Here is a 26922-nt window from a genome sequence, read left to right on the forward strand (position 1 = left end):
GGGGGCAGGATCCCTCCCTGACCTGCTGGGAATGCTCCTCCTGACCTGGGGTGAGCAAAACAGCTCTTGAATAAGTGGTTGCTGGTCCATGGGTGTCCATGGGCTTGCTGGGCTCTAGGCTGAAGGTCCATGCTGTCACTTGTGCTCTGAGGAACATCTTCCAGCCCTGGCGTGGTGTCACCTCCTCTGTCTGTAGCCCTCGAGTTCCTCAAGATGAATCCTGTCCCGTGCACAGGCTGGCCTAGCAGGACTTGCTGTGCTGCCAGAGCCAGGCAGGCAGAGCTGAGCTCCTGGGACCTGCAGGGGCCAGGTGCCAGTGTTCTCTCAAACAGCCTGGAGCCACACACAGACAGGAATGAGCCCTGCAGGTTAATGGGATGGTGTGGCACTGCAGGAACTGATGATGGAGCAGAACCTTGTCCTTCCTGTCCTTCCAGGAGGGTCACAAAGCAAAGGAAGCAGCTCATTGGCACTGCCAGGAGCTCAGGCTGTGCCTTTGGACATCACACACAGCACTGCTGCAGATCTGGGATCTAACCTTGCCCTCACTCTCTTCTGCTTCAAGGGGATTAGGATTTCCTGGAGAACCAGGGTCAGGGCTCGATGGGAGAGGTAGAGCAGACACCTGGGATTTTCCTTTATTAAAGAAAGATCAAGAAGGGAAATGGTTCCCTCTGCCTGTGCTAGGATATCACACACTGGCAGTGCCTGGGTTTGGTGGGTGGATGTTCCTTGCTGGCAGGTGCTAGGAATGGTTTATGCAGGGCAAGGCACGAGATACAAAACCAGCTCCCATTGCTGTCTCCCGGTCTGCATTTTCACACTGTTCACAGGTAGCTCTTGTTGCATTCCCGGGTGTTGAAGAGACCAGTTTGATATTTAAACATTCCCAGCCTTGCATCTCCTGCTGTTTACTTGACTCTGTTTTTCCCAACATCATCCTGTCTTCCAAGTTACCTTTGTCTTTGTGTAATTACAAACAGCATAAATACATTGAGTTATATCCTCAGCAGGTTTTACTGCTGATTATTTTGTAATAAATGACAGGAACAATTGTTTTTATGAAAAGACAGATTTGATTTGCAGGGAGATGATTTATGTGGCTCCTGGGGGAGGGGAGCCATGTCTGATGTTTCTGAGTGGAGGGACTTTTTAAGGAGAATTTAAATGTAAAATCTGCAACAGATGTTAGAATCAGTAATCAATTTTGCCACTATAAATTTAGAAGAATTTGACTCTTCTGCACAGTAAATACTCCCACCAGCTGTGTTCTTGTTTTAATAGGATTGCTAATGAGACCTGTGGTGAAAGCCTTGGGCAATGCAGCCTGAGGAGTATGACACAGGTATGATGTTAATATGGAGTTATTGCTTCTGAAATCCATCCTGTCCTTTCAGTGTCCTCACAGCAATCCAAACCAGGCTTCAGCAAGATGCTTGGCTGCTGAGGGAGCGAAATCTCATTTCTCTGGCTGTGCCAGTCCCTCCTGGTTTGCTTGCAGGCAAGGAAGGGGGGAAATGTTCATACCGCAGCTCCAGTCAAAGGGGTGTGATATTCCAGCAGCTGCTGTCCTGTGCGTGCTGGGGAGGCAGGGAGTGAGGCTGGGGGAAGGGAGGCTTCTATGGCTACCCAGTGAGCCCCAGGCACAGGCAGGGGGTGGAATCCATGTTCTCCCCATCCATCATCCCAGGTGAAGCCCCTCTTCTCATTCCTGCCTGGCAGAGGGTGCCCAGTGCCACCTCAGGGTTGGGACAGGGCACCCCTGCCCCCTCCCATGACCTTGAGAAGTGGCAGTAAGAGAGCCTTCCTCCTCCTCCCCTTCCAGCTGCACTCATCCCTTCCCTCCTCAGGCAGCAGACATTCTCCAGCTTGCCCAGCTTTTCTGCTGCAGAAATGTAGGGAGCATTTGCAATTCTTACCCTCTGTTAAAGAGCATCTCTCCTTTGCCTGGAGCTCTTCTAGAAGCTGCCTGAGAGATGCCAGCCTTGGCTTTTAGGGAGCTTGGTTCAAACCAGTCTCTGTTCCCCTTCCAGGTTATTTATTACTCAGCCAAGGACTATTCCCTTCTCTGGACTTGGCTCTGGGAGCTCCCAGCTCCCCCAGCAGCCTCTGTGGCCTTGGGGACATTTGGTCACATTTTTGTTCTCTGGTTGTGAACTAGAGCAGTTTTCATGGAGCGGCCCCCTGAGGAGGCTGAGCCCGTGTGTGTTTTTATGGGAACTCTCCAGAAGGAAAGAACAGCCCTAAAATTCTGCTTGTGGCAACAAGGGAAACTTAGGACTTCACTTTGCTTCCAGCCAAGCTTTTATTTCAGCCCATGAAGCTGAGCTGACGGGGCTGAATGGCTCAGGTTGGGCCTGTGCAGGGCAGGGCACCACACTGCAGTTGCTAAATGCATTAACTCTGGATTTCTCTCCTCACTGAGCGATCACCAGCAGCTCTCACACGAGGAGTCAGGTGAGAGGCGTTTATTTGGTTCATTGAATCCATTCCTCTGCATCCTTGCATTTGGCATTTCAGGAAAGACAAGTTGACAAAACATCTGCAGGAGTGATGTGTTTGCTCATCTGCAATGGGCAGTACCTAACAGACAAACACTGCAAGCAAGGAAAGGGATTTTCTGGGAATGTGGTGATGGTAGGAACACCCTCCTGCATTTGGGAAAGGCAGAATCAGGAGGATGTTGCTTTGGAGGGGGAGAAATCCGTTCCTGAAGGGTGATTGTGATGGGCTGAGTGCAGGGGTGCTTGGGGGGCAGGGCTGGAGTGCTGGAGCCAGGCTTGCACTGACACAGGGACACATGGGGACACACAGGGACACAGACACAGGGACACACAGGGACACAGGGACACACGGGCACACAGGGAGACACAGACACATGGGGACACAGGGACACATGGGGACATACAGGGAGACACAGACACAGGGACACACAGACACATGGGGACACAGGGACACACAGGCATACAGGGACACACAGGGACAGACACAGGGACACACAGGGACACACAGACACATGGGCACAGGGATACACATGGGGACATGTGGACACGGACACACAGGGACACAGGGACACACAGACACAGGGACACATGGACACAGGGACACATGGGTCACACAGGGACACAGACACAGGGACACACAGACACATGGACACAGGGACACACAGATGCATGGGTACGGACACACAGGTACACACGGACATGGGCACACAGACACTTGGACACATGGACAGGGTGCCCAGGGCTGTTCAGTGCCACGTGTCCTTTCGGTGGCCCTGGGGAGGTTCTCCTGCCCTGGGGTGTGACCCAGGCGCTTGGCTCCAAGTGGACTGGACCTGGTTTACTTTGTTGGGACCTTCAGGGCAGGATCCTGCAGCAGGAATGTGGCAGCAGAGCTCAGGGAATAGCTGTGCCTTCAGTGCTTGCTTGCTGATCAGCTCCCTCAGCTCCCAGTTCAGCTCCTTTGGGTCGCAGAGACCCCAGACTGCCTTGGTCAGGGTGACTTTGGGCAATAAACAGGCTCATGCCAAGGAGTGCTGCTTCCCTTGGGGAAACATCCCCATGGGGATGTGGGTGCCTTGGCCCTGTTCCTGTCAACCCCCGCCAGGCCATAGGGAGCTGGGGTGGGAGCTGGGTGCTGGTGGCTCTAAGAGCTGGCTGTGACTTCGCAGACCATGTGGCCCATCCATGGCTTTTCCAGTGACCCCTCTGCAGGCTGTTGACTTGCAGGTTGTGCAGTTGGGAGCCAAGTCCTGGGTGTTCTCCTTGGATGAAGCTGCTGTTGGATTTGGCAATGGCAGAAATGCAGGAACTGCAGCACAAGGATATGGTAAAAAAATGTGGGCAAACCCCGACTCAGGGAAGAAATGATGATGTCTGGCTCCAGATCAGAAGGCTGAAGTATCTGCTTTATTAAAACTATACATTATATTATATATTTATATTTATACTATATATTACATTAATATACTATTTAAAGAGATACTATGCTATTCTCCATACTTACTTCTTACTTACCTCTCTAACTAACTCAAACTCATAACTCTGCTGAGAGCCCAAGCCACAGCTGGATCCCATTGGTCACTGACCCCAAACAACCTTCACCAGAATCCAACCCGGCAATCACTGCAGGTGAACAATCTCCACACCACATTCCACATGGGGAAAACAAAGGAGCAGAGATAAAGATTGTTTTCTCTTCTTCTCTTTGTGCTGTTCCTGAGAGACAGAATTACGTCTCTCTGTCCAGAGAATGTAAATGTCACACAAGGATTCAGAGTTCTCTCTGAAGCTGCAAAGCAGCTGGGGCATCTTTCATTGAATTCCCAGAAATTAATATAATTCTGGTTATAATGTGGTAATTCACAGAATTCACCAGGGAGTATGTGAACTGTGGGTCCAGGGCAGGCCATGGAAATGCTCCAGGGGCTGGAGCCAGGCTGGGATAGCTGGGGGTGTTCACTTGGAGAGGGTAAGGCTCCAGAGAGACTTTAGAGCCCCTTCCAGAGCCTAAAGAGGGCTTTTAAAAGGAGGGAGAGGGACTTTTACACAGGCAGAGAGTGATGGGACAAGGGGCACAAAATCTGTTTGGTGCAAGAACCAAATGAGGTGCGGTGCAAATGATCTCTGTAAGTGCTTAGTGCTAAACCCAGCAGGTCTGGAGTGTTTGGGGGTGATGAGCCCTGGAACTGGAGAGCTGATGATCCATCATAAATACATGTAATAGAAAACAACTGTTTACAGAGCTGTACAAGTGTGTGTGTGTTTGCATCATTGCTTTTATGTCCTTCTAGCTCAGGGCTGGAATTTGCTTAACAATCCTGGGGACTCCGATCTCCCTCTGAGCTCTCTGAGTCCAGCTTGCTGTGGAAGCAGCAGGATCTGAAGGCATTTCATGGACACTGGGTCTCTAAAGGAGTGCTGTAATGTGAGGTGTTGGAATTTCAGGTATCCCCTGGGCAGGCTCCTCAGGTGGAGCACACCTGAATCCCCAGACACCAGGACTTGAGTAAATCCTTTGCTGGGATTTTTATCATTCCCCTGCTCTGCTCCAGCACCTGCAGGAGCTCTCTCAGCCCCAGCTCAAGCTCACCTATTTACCAGAATGGGCACTTAAAATGTTTAAAGCCCATAATTGTTGTTCTTTTAGAGCCCAACTCTTGAATTAAGGCTTTACAAGAGCACCGAGTTTGCAAGGATTGCTTAATCAATGTGAGAAATTTATGTCAGACTCCTTGTTTACACTGCTCTTTGTGAAGTGAACTAGGCAGGATTTTCAGCAACCCTGGTGGGGCTTTCAGATCTATTTTTAAATCATTTGGACAAAACCCAGAAGAAAAATATAAATCATTTGCTTCACAGCCTGCAAGAGTGTTTTTTAATGAGGTAATTATGTTTTTATGGCAGCTTAATCTCTGCTTTCATCACTGGAAGTTGCATTGCTGGTTTGTTATTTCCCAGGATAACGAGTGTCACTATTCCCATAAATACAGTCACCCCTTCCCAGGCTGTGGCTGAGTTCCTGTCTGTGCCACCCTCACAGGAACAATCCCTTCCCAGTATCCCATCTCACCCTGCCCTCTCGCAGTGGGAAGCCTTTTTCCCCTGTCCTGGCACTCCAGGCCCTTGTGCCAAGTCCATCACCATCCTTCCTGCGGAATCCTTCAGGTGATGGGAGGCCACAAATGGATCACGCCAAAACTTTCCCTCCTCCAGGCTGATCCTGCAGTTACTCCCTCAACCCTTCAGTATTACAGGGTTATTTAAAATAGTTTATTCTCTTTTCCCGTATGCCGTACTACTGAGCAAAACACAACGATTTTGAAGAATATTCCTTCAGGCCCCTGGGAAATCTCAATGGGAGATTGGTGAGGAAGATTTCCTCATAGAGATCTGTGAGGAAGCATCCAAGTCTTTGGCTGGGTGTATAAATAACTGGGATGGCTGAAAGCTCCTGAGCAGCTGGCAGTGCCGTGGGGCAGCCTGGGCTCCGGCCCTGCACCCGGAGTGGCTTTGGGAATGTTCAGTTCCAGCCTCAGCCCCAGCCTTTGCCTGAATGGGGCTGGGTTTGAGCTGCTCTTTTTGAGCTGCTCTTCTCCTCCATTTCCTTTTTGCCCATGCAAATGCCGCTCTCAGGCTCTTTCTCAGCGTTCCCCAGTCTGTGTTAAGATGCTGATGCGTTGTTGTTAGAGGCCAACTTCCTCTTGCCACACAATCGCTGAGGCTGGAGAAGCCTTCAGGGTCCTGAGTCCAGCCATTCCTCCAGCACTGCCCAGGCCACCACTAACCCCGTGCCCACATCACCTGTGTTTTGAACCCCTCTGGGGATGGGCACTGCACCACCTCCCTGGCAGCTGTGCCAGGGCCTGGCCTCCCATTGAGTGAAGAAATTTCCCCAAAATCCACCCTGAGCCTCCCCTGGCCCAGCCTGAGGCCGTTCCCTCTCCTCCTGTCCCTGTTTCCTGGGAGCAGAGCCCGACCCCCCCCGCTGTCCCCTCCTGTCAGGAGCTGTGCAGAGCCACAAGGTCCCCCCTGAGCCTCCTTTTCTCCAGGCTGAGCTCCTTTCCAGCTGCCTCAGCTGCTCCTGGGGCTCCAGCCCCTTTCCAGCTCTGTTCCCTGCCCTGGACACACTCCAACCCCTTCTTTGGAACTCCCCTGTAGTTTATTCTTTGATCTTGTGTTTCTCCTGCCTTCTCTGCACTGACTGTGGGGTCTGACTGTGCCCTGAGGTGACAGGTTTGTCACTCTGAGGTGACAGCTTTGCCATGGTGCCTCTCCAGGGCCTCCTTCATCCTGGCCAGGAAGCCAAGCCTGAGACACCAGGTCATGGAGCATCAGGATGTGCCTGTGGAGCTGTGTCTGGGACATTTTGGGGAATGTGAAAGGAGAGGAGGCTGGGCCAAGTCCTCGATTTTGCCTTCAGCTCTTCCCCCTCTGACGCCTCTTCTTTCCCACACCTGACCAGACACGAGCATGTATTGAGCAGCCCTGGGGATGTGGCACTTGGGGACATGGTCAGTGGTGGCCTTGGCAGTGCTGGGGAAGTTCAGTGAGTTCAGTGCTGCTGAACTCGACCGTGCAGGGCTTTTCCCCGCTGACCCCATTCTGTGTCCCCCATCCTGTGCCCTTGCAGCAGGGCCTGTCCCGGGCAGTAGAGGAGCCATCCCCGTGTCAGAGGGAAGGAGCTGGGGGTTCTCCAGAGCCAGCAGTTCTGAGGGAAGGGAGAGATGGGCTGGAGCCAAGGTCAGGGCTGGCTGAGCTCCTGTCATGAGGCAGAGCAGCAGCTGGGGCAGGACAAGGCCCTGTCCCCTGGGATGGGCCTGGCAGGTCCCTGCTGCTGCGGCAGCTGCTGCTCCAGCTCAGGGATGGAAAAGGTCCTGATCCCACCTGTCCTGGGAGCTTTCACAGCAGCATTCCCTGCCAGGCTGCTGCTTGGGGTCTTGTGAAAGTCACAGGGACTGGGGCAGGAGCTCGCTGGAACTTTTCTGCTGCTGGAAGGAGTTTTTGTTCCACTCTCTGCCCCGGCTGGAGCCTGGCAGTGCTGTGCTTGTGGCACCCCCAGGCTCCTGCTGATGCTTTTCCTGCCTCTGTGGAGTTACACATCCACCCTTTCCTGGGAGAAAAGCCATCTCAGCCTGTTTAACAGCAAGCTTGAAGTGGCTTTTGCTGCTGATTTGATAGGATCTGTTTTCGTGCTGTTCTATTTTAAGTCCCTTTGCATTGGGCTTCTTTTGCCCTGGGTATAAATTTTACATGATTCCTTGAAACTGCACTGGAAATACGGAAAAGAAAGAAATAATCACTGGAATGTTGTTGGTGCTGATTTCCAAGGGCAAGTATGTTAAAAACCGAGTCCATGGAAAATGAATGAAGAACAGTCATGGTTTGGATTTACTTAAGAACAACATTTTAAGCTCTCAAAACAAAGCTGTTGCTGTACTTTGTTTTATTTCTAGATATTTTTCAATAATCTGATTAAATTCTGCTGAAGTATGAAGCAATAAAGTAGATTACAAGCAAGTACAGGAGGAGTGAGTGTGGAGGGAGTGAAATTTGGTGGTTTTTTTCTCCTTGGTTTCTAGTCCTGATCCCTCATTCCTGTACTTCACACATCAGCAGGGCTGTGCAGAGGCTGAGGGGCTTTTCTGGTGTAAAATTCCAGCTTGGGAATGAATGCTGATGAGTTCATTTTACTGCAGGACTTTCTTGTTCTTTCCAGGCAGGATTTCAGAGCTGGGGGGGGGACACCAGGGCAGTTGTGTTGGGTGATAAAAAGCCTGATGCAGACCAAAAGTCCAACTTTGCTGTTTTCCTAATTATTATTCAGGACAGTTTTCATCTTATCTTCAAGGCCTTGGAAGAACAAGGAATTTCATATAGAGATTAGGCTTGGCTCCTCACAATAATTATACTTCAGAGAGACAATTTTGGTTCTTACACATTGATATTAAAGCTGAAAGAATTAAAAACTGCTTTAAAGGGAATACCTTGGGCTCCAGGTTCAAGACAAGATGCAGGACAGGTCCTCATCATGTGGACATCATCTTGTAATTGTATTTTTCCTGATTCCCTAATTAGTTCTTTTGCCTGATTCTCTCACAAGGAGCAGGAATGGCTTTTGCATGGAAAAGTAGTGCCAGGTTTGTGTTTTGGTTTGGGGTTTATGTTTGTTTTTTGTAAGTTCGGGGTTATTTTGTAGAAACATCCCAGTTTCTTTGGCATTAGCACTCAGATGATGGAATCATGGAATGGGTTGGAAGGACTTTAAAGACCATCCCCTTCTACCTCCCAGCCGGGGCAGAGGTGTTACACACTCCATCTGCTTTGAGGAAAGGTTTTAAATCTCAGATGAGAAAAGTTGAGCACCTAAAGAGATATTTTTGTGCTTAGACATAGTAGAAAACACAGATTTTGGGTCATTTCTGAGCCCTACTTTTAATACCCGTATTTGGCATTTTTGTTATACCCATGTCACAACAAATTATTTTCTGCTGGTTTTACACAGTAATAAACTTGGTTTATCCAAATACAAATAAAACCTCACTTTTGGAAGTGCAGTGTGGCTGAAAACTCCAGGCTGACTCTCAAAATTAGAAATGTCTCGATTCCAGTTAAGCTCAGAGTTTACAGTAACTTTTGGGTCACTACAGGCAGGAAAACACAGGGCCCAGTGATCCATCTCCAGCTTTTGAACCTTCAGAAACTCCAGAATCATGGAAAATCCACATCTCCGAGTACTTGAGTAATTGGGATTTGCTTTTCTCCACACCCAGACAGGAAGCAAAGAAGGTCCTTTAATACGAGGGGAAATGTTGTGCAGGGTCCAACAAGTGGGTGAGGGTGGCTTTGTCCCCATCCTGGGGATGACGAGGGGACAACAGGAAGGTCCTGGGTGAAGCCCAGGGCTCTGGAGCTGAGCCTCAGGTGGAGCCTGGGTTCAGCACTGACTTCTGGAGCACTGAAACCCCTGCTCTGAGCTTTGCTGGCGTTTCACAGCAGAGCTCATGTGTTAATTAGCCCATGCTAATGAGCACCTTTTTAGCTGTGGAGACAAAGGCTGCACTCACTCTCACCTAGGTATTAATGGCAGCTGCTGGAACAATGCTCCGTGGGTTTGTGGGTTCCTCCGCAGCAGAGCCTGCTCAGGGTTTGCTTTAATGCTCGTTTGCCTTAGGAAAGGAAGCTGAAAACTTCTGTGTGGGTTCAGCTGTGAGGGGAAGAATCCCTCCTGAGCTGTGCAATGTGCTCGGCTGAGCCCTCCCTGGCCCTGCAGTGACTGTCACAGGGGGTGACAGTCACTCCCCATCAGTCACATCCATCTGGTGATGGATGGGCCCAGAGCAGAGAGGAGCACCCGTGGGGAGGCAGGCTCCTGGTTGCCAGAAAAAGGGATTCATCTGTATCCTTCCAAGGACACTGAGCCTTCCCTGGTGGCGCTCTGGAGTGTGATGGGTCCTACAAAGAATCCAGAGGAGGCCATGGAGCTGCTCCCAGGTCTGGGACACCTCTGGAGCCAGGCTGGGAGAGCTGGGGCTGCTCACCTGGAGAGGAGAAGGCTCCAGGGAGAGCTCAGAGCCCTTCCCAGAGCCTGAAGGGGCTGCAGGAGAGCTGAGAGGGACTGGGGACAAGGGATGGAGGGACAGGACACAGGGAATGGCTCCCACTGCCAGAGGGCAGGGATGGATGGGAGATTGGGCAGGAATTGTTCCCTGGCAGGGTGGGCAGGCCCTGGCACAGGGTGCCCAGAGCAGCTGTGGCTGCCCCTGGATCCCTGGCAGTGCCCAAGGCCAGGCTGGACAGGGCTTGGAGCAGCCTGGGACAGTGGGAGGTGTCCCTGCCATCCAGGGATGGGATGAGATGCACTTTAACATCCCCCCAACCCAAATCATTCCAGGATTCTGTGACCTGCAGAGCTCCTGGGAGCTCAGCAGAGCTGAATTTGGGCGAGGCAGGAGTGACCGTCCGTCCTTTCAGAGGGGTTCTCTCTGGCTGAACTGGAGGGCTTTGGAAAGCTGTGGAATCTGGGGGGCGTTGGGATCTGAGATTTCCTCAGCTGTGTTTTGGATCTTCCCTCCCTGGTGAGGTTTCTGCATAAAGCACTTCCTTATCGGCTGCGGGGAAGAGATTTGGCTGCAGGGGCTTTTCTTCCCGATCCACATCCCTGTGACAAGTAATTTCCAAGTGTGAAAATCGCTTTGATATCTGCATTCAGCGCTGGCTGCTCGGGAGCCATTGCAGAACCCGGGCAGGGAGGGGCAGCGCCGGGGGCTCGGGCTGCACCCACCGCCGTGCCACGGCCAGAGCGGCTCCTGCCGGCTCAGAAGCTCGGAGAATGTGCCATGAAGGGAGTTTTTGCAAGCGGAGCCTTTCCTTGAAGAGAGGAAGAAAATCCTGATGGAAGGAGCTGCCTTTGAAGTGGTTCCTGCTCCTCATCCAGTGCTGAAAGGGCTGTGAAGTTGTGTGAAACAAAGGGCAGGTTCTGTTTAGAGTTTGCACCATCATTTTCTCTCCCCCCGAGTGCTTTTTTCATTCGGCTGTGCTGTGTTTCTGTTGAGAATGTTGAAATTCATTAGCTGCAAAAATAGGGATTTCTGTCGAGGAGTCTGTGGATGAAATGGCAATAAAATAATTTTATCAGTACCTAAGAAATGCATGTGAGTGTTCAGGATACCTGAGCTTCAGCCAGCATCTGTAACAAAAATCTGGGTGCAGTTCTATTTGCTTCCAAACAGGGGGACATTGATACTCTGCCTGAACAAAAGGGTTCAAGTGACAGGATCCAAGGTGAGGGCCTTGGAGGTGCTTCTCCTGCCCCTCCTGGAGAAGTGAGCTGTTCCCCTGCCCCAGCCAAGCCCTCCAGCATCCTGCTCTTTGCAGGTGATGTATTCCCTCTTCCTCCTGGGATTAGACCTGGGCTGTTTCATGAAGAATAATTACATCTGATCTAGGAAAAGATGAATGTTGAGGAGGAGGGAATTAAAAAGAAATGATAAAAAAGAAGCAGCCCAAATCCCTCATGGTTATTGGAGTGGGAAGGGAGCGCTTTGTCAGAGTGACACCGACTCCTCTGGTGAGGTGTCCTGGGCTGGGGCTGAGGCTGGGCCAGCAGCAAAGCCTGCACAGGCAGCAGGGATCCATTGGTGCATGAGACAGGCTGGGAGGATGTGAGGAGGGCTTCCAGGGATAATGTCCCTGCCTTGGGAGCAGGCTCCAGAGTCAGCGCTGCCCCTCTGCTCCGGGCTGGCCCATGGCAGCTGTCCCATTGCTGCACCAGGGAGCTTCCCAGTGCCTGGTGTGTTCCAGGAGCTGCTGGAGCGGGGCAGGGCTGCAGCAGCCTGGGGACTCCTCTGGGGTCTCAGCTGAGCCTTCAGCTCACAGGAATGAGCCATGTCTGTGTCAAGGTAATCCCAGTCCTGACTCTGGGCTCTGGCCACGGGGCACTGCTGGTGTGGGACTGGGGCATGAGACACCCTGGGACAGAAGGTTTGGTCTTCTACATGGAATCACAGAATGTCCTGAGCTGGAAGGACTCCCAGGGATCATCCAGCCCAGCCTCTGGCCCTGCACAGACACCCCAACAATCCCAGCCTGGGCATCCCTGGAGCTCCTTGAGCTCTGGCAGCCTTGGGGCCGTGCCCATTCCCTGGGCAGCCTGGGCAGTGCCCAGCACCCTCTGGGGGAAGAACCTTTCCCTGAAATCCAAGCTGACCCTGCCCTGGCCCAGCTTCCAGTCTGCTTTTCCTGCCCCCACAAAAAGCTGCCCCATAACCCTGCATCACCAAGCTCTCTGAAGGGGACAGGCAGGGAGGCATGAGCCAGTGAGGGGGCCCTGGCAGCTGTGACAGCTCCCAAGGGCAAGGGGGACAAGAAGAGCATCCAGTGCAGTGTGAAGGCACATCTCTTGACAAAATCCTCCAATTTTCTGAGGATGTTTGGATACTGGCTCCAACCACTCTAGTGGAGGTGTTCTGCCCACAGCAGCTGGAACTGATGCCCTTTAAGGCCCCAGCCCAAACCAGTCTGTGATTCCATGAGTACTGTTTTGGGGCCAAAATGTGTCAGTCAGTGTGTGCTGAGACCAGGATCTCAGACCCACCCAGTGGAAGGATTCTTTATCCTCAGGATCCTCCCCTAAGACTGGTCAGGCTGTGTTTCTCTGGTGGCCTGTCCTGACACTGAAGGGCTGCAGTGCTTCCTGGGGTAGCCTGGAAGGATTTTAGCAGGAATTGCCCAAAGGGAAAAGGCTGGAGCTCCCCTGGCTTGTTCTGCCCTCCTTTGCCCTCAGGAGTTTCCGGAGGCTGTTCCTGACTTGCATTTTTGGGACCCTCGGAGCTGCCCCTCTGTGCCAGGCTGGTCTGTGCACAAAGATAAACCAGACCCACAACCTTCACTGCCACCCACCTGGAGGGTTGTTCTCACTGACTCCTCTTCCTCTGTGTTCTCCTCGTGACTGGAGTGGAGTAACAGCTGCTTTTTGTGGAAACACCGAGTGTGGAGCATCCTGGGCTGCTTTTATATCCTGATGCTTTAGATCGTTAAATTCTCACGGCTTAAGCTCTTTATTTCTTGTTTTGCTGTGCTTATGAGAGGATCTCCTGGGGCCCTATTGTACAACAAATACAAATAATCCATGAATAAAATAGCCTGACTGTTTGTACTGCTGGCAGCCTGCAAGGATTGCTCCCAGATAAGGTTTTGGGATATTACTTATTTTGATCTGTGCCTTCTACCAGTGTTTCTCTGCTCAACAGCACTGCAGAGATGTTGCCCTCTGGAAAGAGGCTTCTCCAGATTAATTTCTGATTTTTCTACCTGTTTGCTCTCTGCCTTTGTCAGAGTTTCAGTTTCCTTCCATGCTCTCCCCGCCCAGCCATGGTGGGTTCCTGCAGGTTTTGTGGTAGCTCAGGTGTTGCAGTGGTGCACACACAGAGGCTGCAGTTATTCCTTGTCAGTGCTGCCCCGGGGGGAGAAGCCCTTTAAATTCACTCATAGCACATTTAGTTTTATGAAGTCCTTGACCTTAAACTTCTAAATGAGCTGGGATGTGAATTGGAGAGTAGTAAAATGAGATTTAAATGGGAGAAAGCCCCACTTCCCTGCCTGGGAGGATGTGCTGCTCTCGCTGGGGCTGCTGTGAAACAGGACCAGTTAGGTTAAATACAAACTGGTATTTACTGGTGCCTTGAAGGTGCTGCACTTGTTCCCCACTGGGAGCTGCCCTTTGGGGAGCCAGTTCTCATTAATTGGTATCCAGTCATTGCACAGGACTGACGGGTGTGTGCACTGCAGATTTTCCTCCTCAGATCTTTTCCTTCTACTTTCTTCTTCCCCTGTTATGTGCAAACACCGTGTTTATTTTTCTGTATTAGCTCCTCTACTGTTCTCCTCTCTTCAGTAATTAACAGTTGATTTCCTGCTTGTCTCTTGGCCTTTCTTTCACCAATCCATTCAAATCACAAGAATTTCTTGTTCTTTAAATATCTGCTTAAATGCCATGGGTAGAGGTCAGCTGGTTTAGTTCTTGACATGTTTGGAAGAAGATTTTCCTGGTGTTCATTTGTTTCTCCTCTAGTTATTTCTTAGTAAATAACCTGGAAGGTTTGCATAGCAAATTGGTGTAGAAATTACTTTTCCCCCCGTGGAACACACAGTAATGGGTGGTAGGTGAGCGATACCTTGATTTTTATACAGAGGGCAGAATTCACTGATGTGGCAGTCGGTTTCTGAAGGACTGAAATGTTCCTTCTCTGGGCAGCCTGTGCCAGGGCCTCCCCACCTTCACAGGGAGGAATTTCTTCCTCCTGGTCCTGTCCCTCCATCCCCTGTCCAAAGTCTCTCTCCATCTTTCCTGTAGCTCCTTCAAGTCCTGCGAGGCCACAGTTAGGTGACCCCGAAGCTTCTCCTGTCCAGGTGAACATTCCCAGCTCTCCCAGCCTTTTCTCCCAGCAGAGCTGCTCCATCCCTCTGCTCATCCTGGTGCCTCCTCTGGGCTCCTTCAGCAGCTCTAGCTCCTGCCTGTGCTGGGTCCAGGGCACTCTGCAGGTGGGGTCTCACCTGAGCACAGGGGCAGAGGGGCAGAATCCCAATCCCTGCCCTGCTGCCCAGCTGGGATCAGTATTTATATTTTCCAGTCCACAGTGTGCAGGGACAGCAAAGGAGTTAATCCAAACTGCAGATTTGCCAGAAAATTGCTCTATAAATAAAAATAAATTCCAAAAATAAGTGAAATAAAACATCAGTAAAAGATGAAGGGGAGGGGAAGGATGGAAACAAGCGGCTGTGAGGAGTGAGGAGTGGATTTGTTCCATGGTCAAGTGCTTGTGTTGAGAGGCCTTTTGTCCTCAGTGACTCCTTTGAAGAGCAGCCCTTGGAGGGCAAATCAGAATAACTCCAAGCAGAGAAGTTCTGGGAGTGCTCTCTGCCATCTTCCCAAAGGAAGTTGGATCTGGGAATCTTCTCCACAACTCCTGACAGGAGGGGACAGCCGGGGGGGTCGGGCTCTGCTGCCAGGGAGCAGGGACAGGAGAGGGAACGGCCTCAGGCTGGGCCAGGGGAGGCTTGGGGGGATACTGGGGAAATTTCTCATGGAAATGTTGTCAAACACAGAACCAGGCTGTGTAGGGAGGTGGTGGAGGGGTTTAACAGCCCTGTGGATGTAGCACTTGGGGACATGGCTCAGTGGTGGCCTTGGCAGTGCTGGGTCAAGGTTAGACTCGATGTTTTGAGGGCTTTTCCAACATAAATCATTCAATGTTTCTGTGAGAATCCCCAGTGCTGGATGATCCAGCTGGAGGCACTAAAACACCTGTAACTGATTGAGAGGTTTTGTGCCTGGGGAAGCAAATCTGAGAGAGAGACATTTCCTGCTTATTTTGCCATTGAGTTAAACTCCTGTACAAAACAGAATGCCTGGGATATGAGGTCTGCAGAGGGAGGATTTGTGTGGCACCAGGTGGCTCAGCCCAGGTGAACAGAGCAGATTTCCTAAGGGAACAGGTTTGCTTCAGTCTCTGAGTTCTTGGAATAAAAGAATGATTTAATTTCTTTTTCCTGTTCGAATCTGTGTGGAAGACTGGAACATCTTCCCTGGGTCAGAATGGGATGTCAATGGGATTTTTCCTTTGCTCCTGGGTCAGAATGGGATGTCAATGTGATTTTTCCTTTGCTCCTGGGTCAGAATGGGATGTCAATGTGATTTTTCCTTTGCTCCTGGGTCAGCATGGGATGTTAATGGGATTTTTCCTTTATTCCAGCAACAACGCACTGTTTATAGGCTGACCCTGGTGAAAGCTTGGAATGTGGATGAACTCAAAGCTTATGCTGACCTGATATCCCTTGGGAAACCAGACTTCGTTGAGGTCAAGGTGAGCTGCACAGAGCTGTTTTTGTTTTTCCAGCAGTATTTTCCATTGTTTTGTCCCCATTTCCCCCCTGCCTTTAGTCTAAACTTTCTAAGTAAGTAAAATTCTTCTGAAGTGATGCATAAGAAACTCCTCTCTTGCTTTTAATATTAGTGAATAATAATTAATTCACATTCAGGTGGTGTTTTCTAGAATCCTGTGTGTGCCTTTGGAGCACGTTTGCCTGTGCCACAAATCAAACTTTATACCAGCCAGCCTCGATTTCTGCCCAACAGAATCGTCACTCTCTGGCCTTTTTTGTATTTCTGTGAAAACAAAGATAACAGATAGAAACAAAGATAAATAGATATTCCTTCTTTATATCAACTATCAGTTGAAACAAAATATTCCAGGTTCAGCTGGTAGTTTGGGGTAGGATTCTTCCCATCCTGGTCTTGAGTTTTGCCAGGGAAAAGGTGAAAGGTTCAGTGATATGTTTGTGTTTGGCTGGATTTGAGGGCTGCCAGCAGATGTGAGATACAGCAGAGCAGGAGGGGCTTTATTGTGGGCTTAATCAATTCACTAAATAGAGACTGTAAAAAAAGTTACAAACTTATAAAAAAGGCACCTTCCCACATGCTCTGAGTATTTTCACCCAGCAGCTCCTGCAGAGGAGCACAGCTGTTTGTGCAACTCTCTTACTCCTGGACTCTCCTTTTTCTTTTCTCGTTTCCTTCTCTTGAATAATTTTTTTAAACTTTCTTTCATTTTTTAACCTTTTATTTTTTCAACCTTTTTGTACTGCTGCTATGAAGAAAAAGCCTGGATTTTGCTGTGAAGGTTTGATACCTTCTGTCAGCATGGAGAGTTTTTCTCTGCTGAAGTTGGGAGCTTCATCCTAGCTCGGGTTTGGAGTTTGGTTTGGGGAAAACCCCTCAGTTTTCCACCTTCCTGGGTGTCTCCCTGGCTGTGCAGGATCCTGCCAGGGAGGGGAGGGCAGGGATGGAGCAGAGGCTGTGGGGCTGTGTGAGTTCGTGGGCCCCAAGTTGGGCAACTCCCTGGGGGCTCCCCTGGCAGAGGAGACCCTCCTGGAGCAGTTCTGCATCAGGAACTAGAGACACATTGGGCTTTTTCTGTCTCCAGCTTCTGTTTATTGTTACCTTTCAAAACTTCAGCACAATGTCTGCACCAGACTCCACGTGCAGGAAGACCAGCACAAAAATGGCAATGACCTCGTGTTTCAAGGCCTTTTGAGTCTAATCAAAAACTAAGCTATCCAATTAAGAAGTGACACCTAAATTATTTTCCTTTCTAACCCAATAACTGACCCCTAAAGACCCACAATGCAGATTTTTCTACCCAATTACAAGACACCACCTAAACCCAAGAAGAAAGAGGAAGAAAAAGAAAGAAGACGGGAACTTGAGACAACACCCTATATCCTCCATCTTGAACCCATCTATAACATCCTAAAAATCCTAAAACTAAGTTTCTCACCATGTGACATACTACACTACTCTCTACCATCTATTTCACACTTTTGTGGTTTCTGGTTTACCTTGAGGCTTTGGAAGTTTTCTCCATGAATGAGGGTCAAAGTCAGTGCTCCCACGGGGGTCAGGACACCCCAGAGCAGACAGAGAAATATTCCAGTGCCCTGGGTTTCCACAGGGCTGGTTCTGCCGAGGCTGCTCTGCCTGGGCCATTAATGTTAATTAGTGAGATGAGGCGGTGCCAGCTGATGTTCCAGCACTGATTCCCCCAGGAACTCTCCAGGGCAAATATCTGTCTCCTGCAAGGCACAGCCTGCTCTTCCCTCTGCCTCACAGTGTCACAGTCCTGCCCTGGAAAAATCCTGCCTTGCTCTGCCAAGGAAATACATGAGTGGTCACAGGTGTACTCCTGGTGCTCTTCCAGCTGGGACAGGGATATTCATCTGGATCTCTGAACCCTGTTTGTGGGAGCTGGGACAGGGATTTATCTGGATCTCTGAAGCCTGTCTGTGGGAGCTGGGACAGGGATATTCATGAATCTCTGAACCCTGGTCTGTGAGCTCTGAAAACAGCTCCCCTGTGAGCTGGGACAGGGAGGGGCTGGGTAACATTCCCAGAATCCAGAAGTGGGATGGTGGCACTGGAGGTCCAGCCTCAAACTGTGCTGATCACACAGCATTTGGGACTTGGCAATTTTCCCCAAAAGACTTGGTATTTTTGATTGAAAGTAATTTTTTGTGTTCCTTTGGGAATGAAGCATACTTGGGATGTGGATAGGCCTCAGCATTCCTTTCTCCAGCCCCTCAGTGTGCCAGGGTAAAAAGCCAAGGACCAGGTGGTGCTCAAAGCCACCCAACAAAGAGTGATGAGGAGATTCTGCAAAGCTCTGCCTGACAATGGGGCTGAGCTTGGGGATTTTCTGGTTGAAGACTTGGGATAAATGATGTCCATTTCAGATGAAGGGAGCTAATCCAGTGTTGCTCCAGAGAGGCTCAGGGGATGGATGGAGAGAGATTTAGATTCTTGCAGGGCTTAATCCTTGTTCTCATTTCCATGCATGCCTCACAGTGCTGTAGCTCTGTGGGACCCCATTCTCCCACTTAAGCCAATAGTAAAGGGAGACTCAGTCATTAAAAATGCATCAAATTGATTTATTACCTTAATCTGTTCTAATGCCAGTGTGTCACTGTCACACTTGTAGAGAGCTGATGGCTGTATTTAAGGTCTGGAACGTGCCAGAACTCCTTTTCTTCCCATGGTGCCATCTTCGGGTTCTGAAAGCCAGAGGTTTGTTTGATGTACAGCATTTTTGTGTCCAGGGCAGGGAACGGAGCTGGGGAGGGGCTGGAGCCCCAGGAGCAGCTGAGGCAGCTGGAAAGGGGCTCAGCCTGGAGAAAAGGAGGCTCAGGGGGGACCTTGTGGCTCTGCACAACTCCTGACAGGAGGGGACAGCTGGGGGGGTCGGGCTCTGCTGCCAGGGAACAGGGACAGGAGGAGAGGGAATGGCCTCAGGCTGGGCCAGGGGAGGCTCAGGGTGGATTTTGGGGAAATTTCTTCACTGAAAGGGAGGCCAGGCCCTGGCACAGGCTGTGCAGGGCAGGGGTGGAGTGCCCATCCCTGGAGGGATGTGAAAGATGACTGGTCATGGCACTTGGAGACATGGGTTAGTGGAGCTCAGCAGTGCTAGGTCAGTGACTGGACTCAATCTGAGGGGTCTGTGCTTGCTGAATTCTAGAATCATGGAATGGTTTGGGTTGAAAGGGACATTAAAGCCCATTCAGTGCCACGCCTGCTGTGCCCCAAGCCCTGGCCTGGGACACTGCCAGGGATCCAGGGGCAGCCACAGCTGCTCTGGGCAGAACGAAGCTTTGGCACTCAGCTCACAGCAGTGGTGTGAGCTCCAGCCTGAGCAGAGCCTTCCTGCTTCCCCCTAGCCCTCAGAATTTAAGGAAGAAATCCAAAAGCTGCCAGGTTGGCCCTTTATCCCTAGTCTGTCCATGCCATGATGTCTGAGGGCAGGACTTGGGCACAGCAGGGATCCAAGTCATGGCACAGAATCTTCCCAAGCCTTTGTGAAGGTTTTCAGTTACTAGGAAGCTCTTTCCCTGCTGATTTTCCTGCTGATTTTGTTCATGTTGTTGGATAATCTCGGGGCCCAGCCCAGCTCAGGCTGCTGGTCTGGGACTGCAGCTCCTGCTCTAGTACCTGAGGCTTGGCTGCAGAATTGAAGTGACCAAGTAAATGTGTGTAAGGAAGGGCCAGAGGGAGGTGTCTGTCCCAGTCTGCTCACTCTTGTCAAGTTAAACAGTAAAGATTATTTAATTGCTTAAAATAATGAGGAAAATGAGCTGTGCCTTAATGAGTTTTTAATTGCATGCAGCAAGAGGCGATCACCCCCACCTGTCAAACATCCATTCAGGATCCTGCTGCCATCCCAGCTGGAATTTAGATGAAGAGGTGAAGCTGAATCACCCATTTTGGTGCCTACTGTGAATAAACCCAAACAATGTATGATTTCCACACCTGAAAAAAGACCAGCATTGGCCACTTGCTGTTAGAGAGTCACAGAGTCATTTGGGTTGGGAGGGACCTGCAGGACTGAATCCAACCACTCCCAGCACTGCCAATGTCCCCAGGTGCCACATCCATATATCTGTTAAATCCCTCCAGGGATGGGGACTGCACCACCTCCCTGGCAGCCCCTTCCAAAGCCTGACCACCCTTTCCATGAAGAATTTTTCCCTGATGTGCACCCTGAGCCTCCCCTGGCCCAGCCTGAGGCCATTCCCTCTCCTCCTGTCCCTGTTCCCTGGGAGCAGAGCCCGACTCCCCCGGCTGTCCCCTCCTGGCAGGAGCTGTGCAGAGCCACAAGGTCCCCCCTGAGACTCCTTTTCTCCAGGATGATGGGTCACAGTTTGGACCTGTTGGTCCTGGAGGACTTTTCCACCCAGGGTAATTCCATGGTTGTGACCCTGGAGCAGAGGAGGTCATTCAGCAGTGGCTGTTCCTCTCTCAGTCCTCACATTTGGAGAGCTGGGATGAAAGGCTGGGTCCTGTGTTTGAGTTCAGCTTTCACTTCCAGAGAATCCCTGCCCATTTCCAGGCAGTGCAGCACCCTCTGCCATGGGTGTGGGGGGTCTGGAGAGCTGCTGGGAGATGCTGGGGCTGTGCTGCACAACCAACCTTCTCCAGTCCTCCCTGCAGACTGAAGTGACACAAAGGATTGATGGCCTTTGTTAAATCAGCTTGAAAGTGATGATTAAAAGCAGCCAAGGAATCAAATCCTGGCTGAATCCATGGCAGCAGGAGCCTTGTGAGGCCTTGTGGCTGTAATGTGGGGAGTGCTGCTGCTCAGCTCAGGAGTGTTTTCATTGCAGAGATGGCAATCAACGTGGCATTGAGGCTTTTTATATTTGTCTGGGGTCACGGCTGGCCCAGATTTTAAACAGTGTCTGTCACTCAGCAGCTTGGCCTACACTTTGTTCTCTGTTAATTTGCACAAGCCTCAATTAAATTTATAATTTGTGGGCCCAGAGTGAAGAGAATTGTTTTGTTCAGTAATTCAGTTGGGAAGTCTGGAGTGTGAGTAGAGAAACAAAGCGCTGTCAGCTGTACTTGTTTCCTTCAGAGCCCTGGTGATTGAAAGGATTGCTGGCTGGCTGCATCCCAGGGCAGGAGCCAGGTCCTCGGGGCAGGAATGGGCTTCCCTTGCTTCCCACAGCACCAGCAGCCACTCTGGCACAGGCTCTGGGCAATCCACTTGTGCTCAGTCAGCTCCATTACAGCCGAAAATCAGCCCTGGGGCCAGCACAGGCAGGAGCTGGAGCTGCTGGAGGAGCCCAGAGGAGGCTCCAGGATGAGCAGAGGGATGGAGCAGCTCTGCTGGGAGGAAAGGCTGGGAGAGCTGGGAATGTTCACCTGGACAGGAGAAGCTTCGGGGTCACCTAACTGTGGCCTCGCAGGACCTGAAGGGAACTTACAGTAAAGATGGAGAGGGACTTTGGACAAGGGATGGAGGGACAGGACACAGGGAATGGCTTCCCATTGCCAGAGGGCAGGGATGGGTGGGATACTGGGAAGGAATTGTTCCCTGGCAGGGTGGGCAGGCCCTGGCACAGGGTGCCCAGAGCAGCTGTGGCTGCCCCTGGATCCCTGGCAGTGCCCAAGGCCAAGCTGGACACTGGGGCTTGGAGCAGCAGTGGGAGGTGTCCCTGCCATGCCAGGGGTGGCACTGGATGGGATTTAAGGTCCTTTCCAACCCATTCCATGATTCTGTGAACTCCATAGAGTGCCCCGCACAACTGCTCTGGATTCATCCTGGCAGAACCAGGAAGAGCTGGGATTCTTTTCAAAGGCTTCTGCATTTCAAGGTACTTGGCCAGAGCTCTGTGGATTAGGCTGCTCAAAGCACCCTTATTAAGCAGGTAATTAAGAGGCAGAATCGTTGCTGTTCCTGCCACAGGGAGGTTGGGGAGAGAGCTCTGGGTGAACAATGGGATCCTTTCCTTTTTAATTCTTGATGTCTTAATAAGTGTCTTCATGTATTACTGCAAAGCAGAACGTGACCGCCCTCATCAACTCCACATGGGTTTTAAGTGCTATCAGCTGTTAATTAACTCCAGTTTGAAGAAGTTGGGGAAGTTGAAAGCTGCTTTCCTTCGGTGTGCTGGAAGCTGATTCCCATTGATTTGTGCTGGGAATTAATCAGCCAGCCAAGCACTCACTTATTCCATTTGCCTCTGCGCTTTCTTTGCTTGTAAACGATACCTTTGTAGTTTGCTGAGAGCATGAATCATGTTGGAGCTTCTGAAGAAGTTCCCCCCTCTACACTCATACATTTTTCATGCTGCTCAAATCATAATCTGGATAATGAGTGTGGAGAGAATATTGCTGTGTGTCTCCAGCTGAACTTTGGGGATCCAAACCCCTGATTTGCGTGGCTGGCTGCTCTGATATAACACTGACTAATAGAGAACAAACATGTTTAAACTCTGGGTTCAGACTTACAGAGCTGAAAAAGCCTGAATGTACATTCCTGGTGAGCACTCCCTGGCTTGTGGCCTGTCAGTCTTCCTCCAGGCTGGCTCTGAGTTACGGTGCCTGGGCAGATTAATGGGGGCAGTCCCTCATAAATTTATGGGTGAGAAAGTAATTGCTTCCAAAACCTGTACAGCTCCCAATTAGCAGCAGGCTGTTGCTCCTGCAGCCCTGTGTGTGCACTGTGCTCTGGTTGAAAGTGTTGGCAAAGATTTGTCTGCACATTCCATGTCCAGGGAAGTGCAGGTAAATCAGGAATTGGGAGCATGGTGGCAGCTGGAGCAGGTGCCATGCCCATGCCACACATGAACCTGGATGCAAATTCCATTTAAAGAGGTCAAAGTGTTCTTCCCAGGGGGAAAACCACAAGCAAGCCAGACATAACATCCGTAAAACTGTGTTGCAAAGGATGGTGCTTGATGAGATTTTGTAACTGCAACAAAAGAGCTCAGCCCAAGAGCAGAGGGGCTGGAACCGCCCAGAGAGGGGGGCAGAGGGGCTGGGTGATGTCTGTAGGAAAAGCCCTTTGTTCTCTTTGCCCTTTGGGTACCAGGATTGTGACCAGCCCTGGGATCTGGTGTGTGATCGCCTCTCAGGGATGGCAGATGAATTGCTGGGAAATTGTCAGTGAATTATTTGATTGGGAGGAACTGATGTGTATCATGATCCTGGGGAAGGAAGGAAGGGAGGAAGGAAGGGAGGGAGGAAGGAAGGAAAAAATAAAATAAGAGGAAAAAGGAAAAGCAAATTTGAGGTCATGGCTGAGACTAAATCAGTAATTTAGGAGGTTCAGGTGATCACATCTCCAAATTAGGAGTAGCTGGTCCCTGAATGGTGAGGCTGGATAAGGCAGGCCTGGACGTGGCACTCAGTGCTCTCAGCTGGGTGGCACAGTGAGGACTGGTCACAGGCTGGACTCGGTGATCCTGGAGGACTTTTCCAGCCTCAGGAATTCTGGATTCAGAGGCTGAAGGGGGTGGATGGGCTGGGGGAGAGCTGGAGTTGTTCCACTCCCTGAGCAGACCCCCAGAGCAGCAGTACTCGTGTCCTGGCTCTGTGTGGGGACAGAGGGACACGAGTCCTCCTCCAGGCTCTCTATCCATGTGGGCAGGGGGTTGGGGAGGGAGCTGGAGCCTGTTTCTCTGACACCCCAGGATCGGCAAGGGAGGTGTCCTTGAATGATGTCACCTCTCAGGGTCAGTTCTGGGTGCCCCTATGACCCAGAAGCTGCTTCCCAAAGCTCCAGTGCTCCCACCAGGGAGGGACTGAGCTTTGTGTCAGTCTCTGCTGTGCCAGGGATGCTCCCAGTGCCCGTCACCTCCGTGGGCACGGGATGGCTACGGCCCACCCAGGGATCTGCTGGGTCTGGGTACAGGTACTGGAGGGCAGGGCAGGAATCACAGCCTGGGCTTGGAAGGAAGAGGCCCAGAGCTCATTCCCTCTGTGGTACATGGACAGGATCTCTGGGAATGTCCCACTGACATGGCTTTGGTTGCCCATGAGACTCTTCCAGACTTGTCATGTTCCCAAGCCCAGTGACCTTCTCCAAGGTCCCTTGGTCGCTCGAGAGCATCCTGCTTTTTCCTGTTAAAGCAGTGTTCCAGCATCAAGCCCAGCCTGTCACTGCTGGGGACACCTGGCACGGTGCTTTGGGGTTATGTCACTGCAGGAGGGACCCATTTTGATGCCATCTCCGGGTCTGTGACCTTGCCATGGGATTGGGTGTGAGGGGGCAGAGCCAGCGGCCGCAGGTTTTGCTGTGGCTGGCACTGCCAGGGCTGGGGGTGCTGAGCTGACTGTCCTGTTTCCCTGTGTCCCCAGGGTGTGACCTACTGTGGGGAGAGCTCTGCCAGCAGCCTGACCATGGCCAACGTGCCGTGGCACGGGGAGGTGGTGAGCTTCGTGCAGGAGCTGGCGCGGCTGCTCCCGGACTACGGCATCGCCTGCGAGCACGAGCACTCCAACTGCCTGCTGCTGGCCCACAGCAAGGTGAGCCTGCCTGGGGAGGGCACAACCGCCTTCTTTGCTTCTAACAGCCTTCTTCTCCACAGTTAGCCCGAACTGTTTAGGCTGGAAAAGCCCTCGGGGGTCTTTATGTCCAGCCCAGCAGTGCCAAGGCCACCGCTGCCCCATGTCCCCAAGTGCCACATGCACACCTGTGTTAAACCCCTCCAGGGCTGGGGCTCCCTGCCCATTGTCACTGCAGTCAGTAATAATTAGCATTGCCTCCATGATTCACAGAAGGCTGATTAATTGCTTTATTATATTCTTATTAAGAAACCCATTGCTTTTATACACAGTTACAATACAGCTGGATTTGATTGGTCCTTCAATCAAAACCCATCACCATTGGCCAATTAAGAAACCATCCTTTGGTAAACAAATCTCGTAACATATTCCACATGTTCACAACAACAGGTGCAGCAAGTTAAGATAAGAATGGTTTCTCGTTCTTTTCTCTGATCTTCTCACAAACTTTTCCCAGAAGGGCCTGGAAAAGTTGTGTTTCTCTCTGTGGCCAGAGAGCTGCTGCCACACTCCATTCCAAAGCTTCCCAAGACCCTCCAGTCACTAGCCAGGAGAATCCATGGTGTGCCCAGGATGCCAGCCCTTCACACCCCTGGATTCCACTCTGACCCAAGGGATGCTCTGTTATTTTCCTGCTGTTCTGAGCCACCTCTCCAGAGGCAGAATCACCACATTTGAATCAGAGAACCACAGAATCATTTGGGTTGGAAAAGCCCAACCACTCCCCCAGCACTGCCAAGGCCACCACTGCCCCATGTCCCCAAGTGCCACATCCACAGGGCTGTTAAACCCTCCAGGGGTGGCGACTCCACCACTGCCCTAGGCAGCTGTGCCAGGGCTGGACAACAAATTCCAGGAAGGAATTTCCCCAAAATCCACCCTGAGCCTCCCCTAGCCCAGCCTGAGGCCGTTCCCTCTCCTCCTGTCCCTGTTCCCTGGGAGCAGAGCCCGACCCCCCCGGCTGTCCCCTCCTGTCAGGAGTTGTGCAGAGCCACAAGGTCCCCCCTGAGCCTCCTTTTCTCCAGGCTGAGCCCCTTTCCAGCTGCCTCAGCTGCTCCTGGGGCTCCAGCCCCTTCCCAGCTCCCTTCCCTGCCCTGGACATGCTCCAGCCCCTCAGGGTCTGCATTGTCATGACAGCTTCTCTGAGCAACCTCTGCCAGGGCCTCACCATCCTCATGGTAAAAAATTTTATCTTATATCCAATGGAAATCGACCCTGCTGCTGTTTAAATCCATCAGCCCTTAGAGTAGGTTCTGCTGGAAAGGTTTGTCACCATCTCCCCTTCAAGTACTGGAAAGGAAATGAAATTAAATACAAGTGAAATGCCAGAAAATATGTTTAAAGGATGCAGGAAATGAAAAATAATGAGTACATATTTGCTTTCTGAGCTTCAGAAAAGATTAATAGAAGGACAACAGAAAAAGATAATAATGTGCTAGCTGAGGATCTGATGAAATTGTAGATTCCTGGAATGCTTTGGGTTGGAAGGACCTCAAAGCCCATCCTATTCCATGGCAGGGACACCTCCCACTGTCCAGGCTGCTCCCAGCCCCAGTGTCCAGCCTGGCCTTGGACACTGCCAGGGATGCAGGGGCAGCCACAGCTGCTCTGGGCACCCTGTGCCAGGGCCTGCCCACCCTCACAGGGAGGAATTTCTCCTGAATATCCAATCTAAACCTACTTTGGAATCTGCAAAGAAAGCAGCTGGGAAGGAGCAGAGAAAATCAGGACACCTGGCATTGGTTGTGTTTGATCTCACCTTAAATTGGATTTATTTACAGCCTCACTCCTGGCTGTTGCCACTGGCAACTGTTCCTGAGAAAGCAAAATCTCCTTTTGCATTGTAAGGTCCAGGAAAACAAACAAACAGATTGCAGAAACCTTCTTGAGGCAGAATTTAAGTAACACCATTAGCAAAGAGAATAAATTGGTACCTGTCCAGGCGGAATTCAACAGCTGCTTCTACTTCCACAGCCATTAGCAAAGGGTGTCTGTGGGAAACAATCTGTCCTCAGTGCTAAAATAGCTAATAAAAAATAAATTTATTTCCATTAGGGTTTAATTTTTGGGTTTCAGGCTCTAGTGGAGAATATAATCTGTCAGTGCCTATTATCTGCAGGAAAACCTGTGCTCTGGGATTGATCAAAGTAGAGTGAGTAATTGCAAAATCAAAGGGGTCTTTAAAAAATTAAGGAGTTGCAGGAAGAGTGTAATAAAAATCATTAAGAAATGTGATTTATCTCACTCTGTTTTCCTAGGTCTGAGTTTGGAGGTGTTCAAACAATGCTCCTGATAAGTTTAATGCTGCCATTGAATGCCAGCCTGTAGGAAAGAGTCTGGGAGTGTCAGGAATAATTCATCCTGCAGCTGCTGCCTGGGATGGATGGGACTCGTTGATTGGAACCTGCTTGTGATGAGTAACAGTTCAGGGCTTGAGCTCTGAAGTCTCTTAGGGGCAGGGATTTAGGGAGAAAAGGGATTTTAAGGACAGCAAACTGCAGGTTTTGTGTCTGGTGTTACTTT

At 50.9% G+C, this 26922-nt stretch overlaps 1 protein-coding gene across 6 annotated transcripts in view; it reads left to right on the top strand.

The window, feature by feature from the left end:
* Positions 1 to 26922, top strand: part of LOC128817159 (S-adenosyl-L-methionine-dependent tRNA 4-demethylwyosine synthase TYW1-like) — a 97738-nt gene that overhangs the window by 57368 nt on the left and 13448 nt on the right. For all 6 annotated transcript variants that reach the window (XM_053995422.1, XM_053995428.1, XM_053995424.1 and 3 more), the window contains 2 exons: positions 15755 to 15865; positions 24193 to 24360. In XM_053995422.1, the coding sequence (XP_053851397.1) occupies positions 15755 to 15865; positions 24193 to 24360 (279 nt within the window). The remainder of the gene's footprint in view (positions 1 to 15754; positions 15866 to 24192; positions 24361 to 26922) is intronic.

Source organism: Vidua macroura, chromosome 20 (assembly GCF_024509145.1).
Source record: "Vidua macroura isolate BioBank_ID:100142 chromosome 20, ASM2450914v1, whole genome shotgun sequence".
NCBI classification, from domain to species: domain Eukaryota; kingdom Metazoa; phylum Chordata; class Aves; order Passeriformes; family Viduidae; genus Vidua; species Vidua macroura.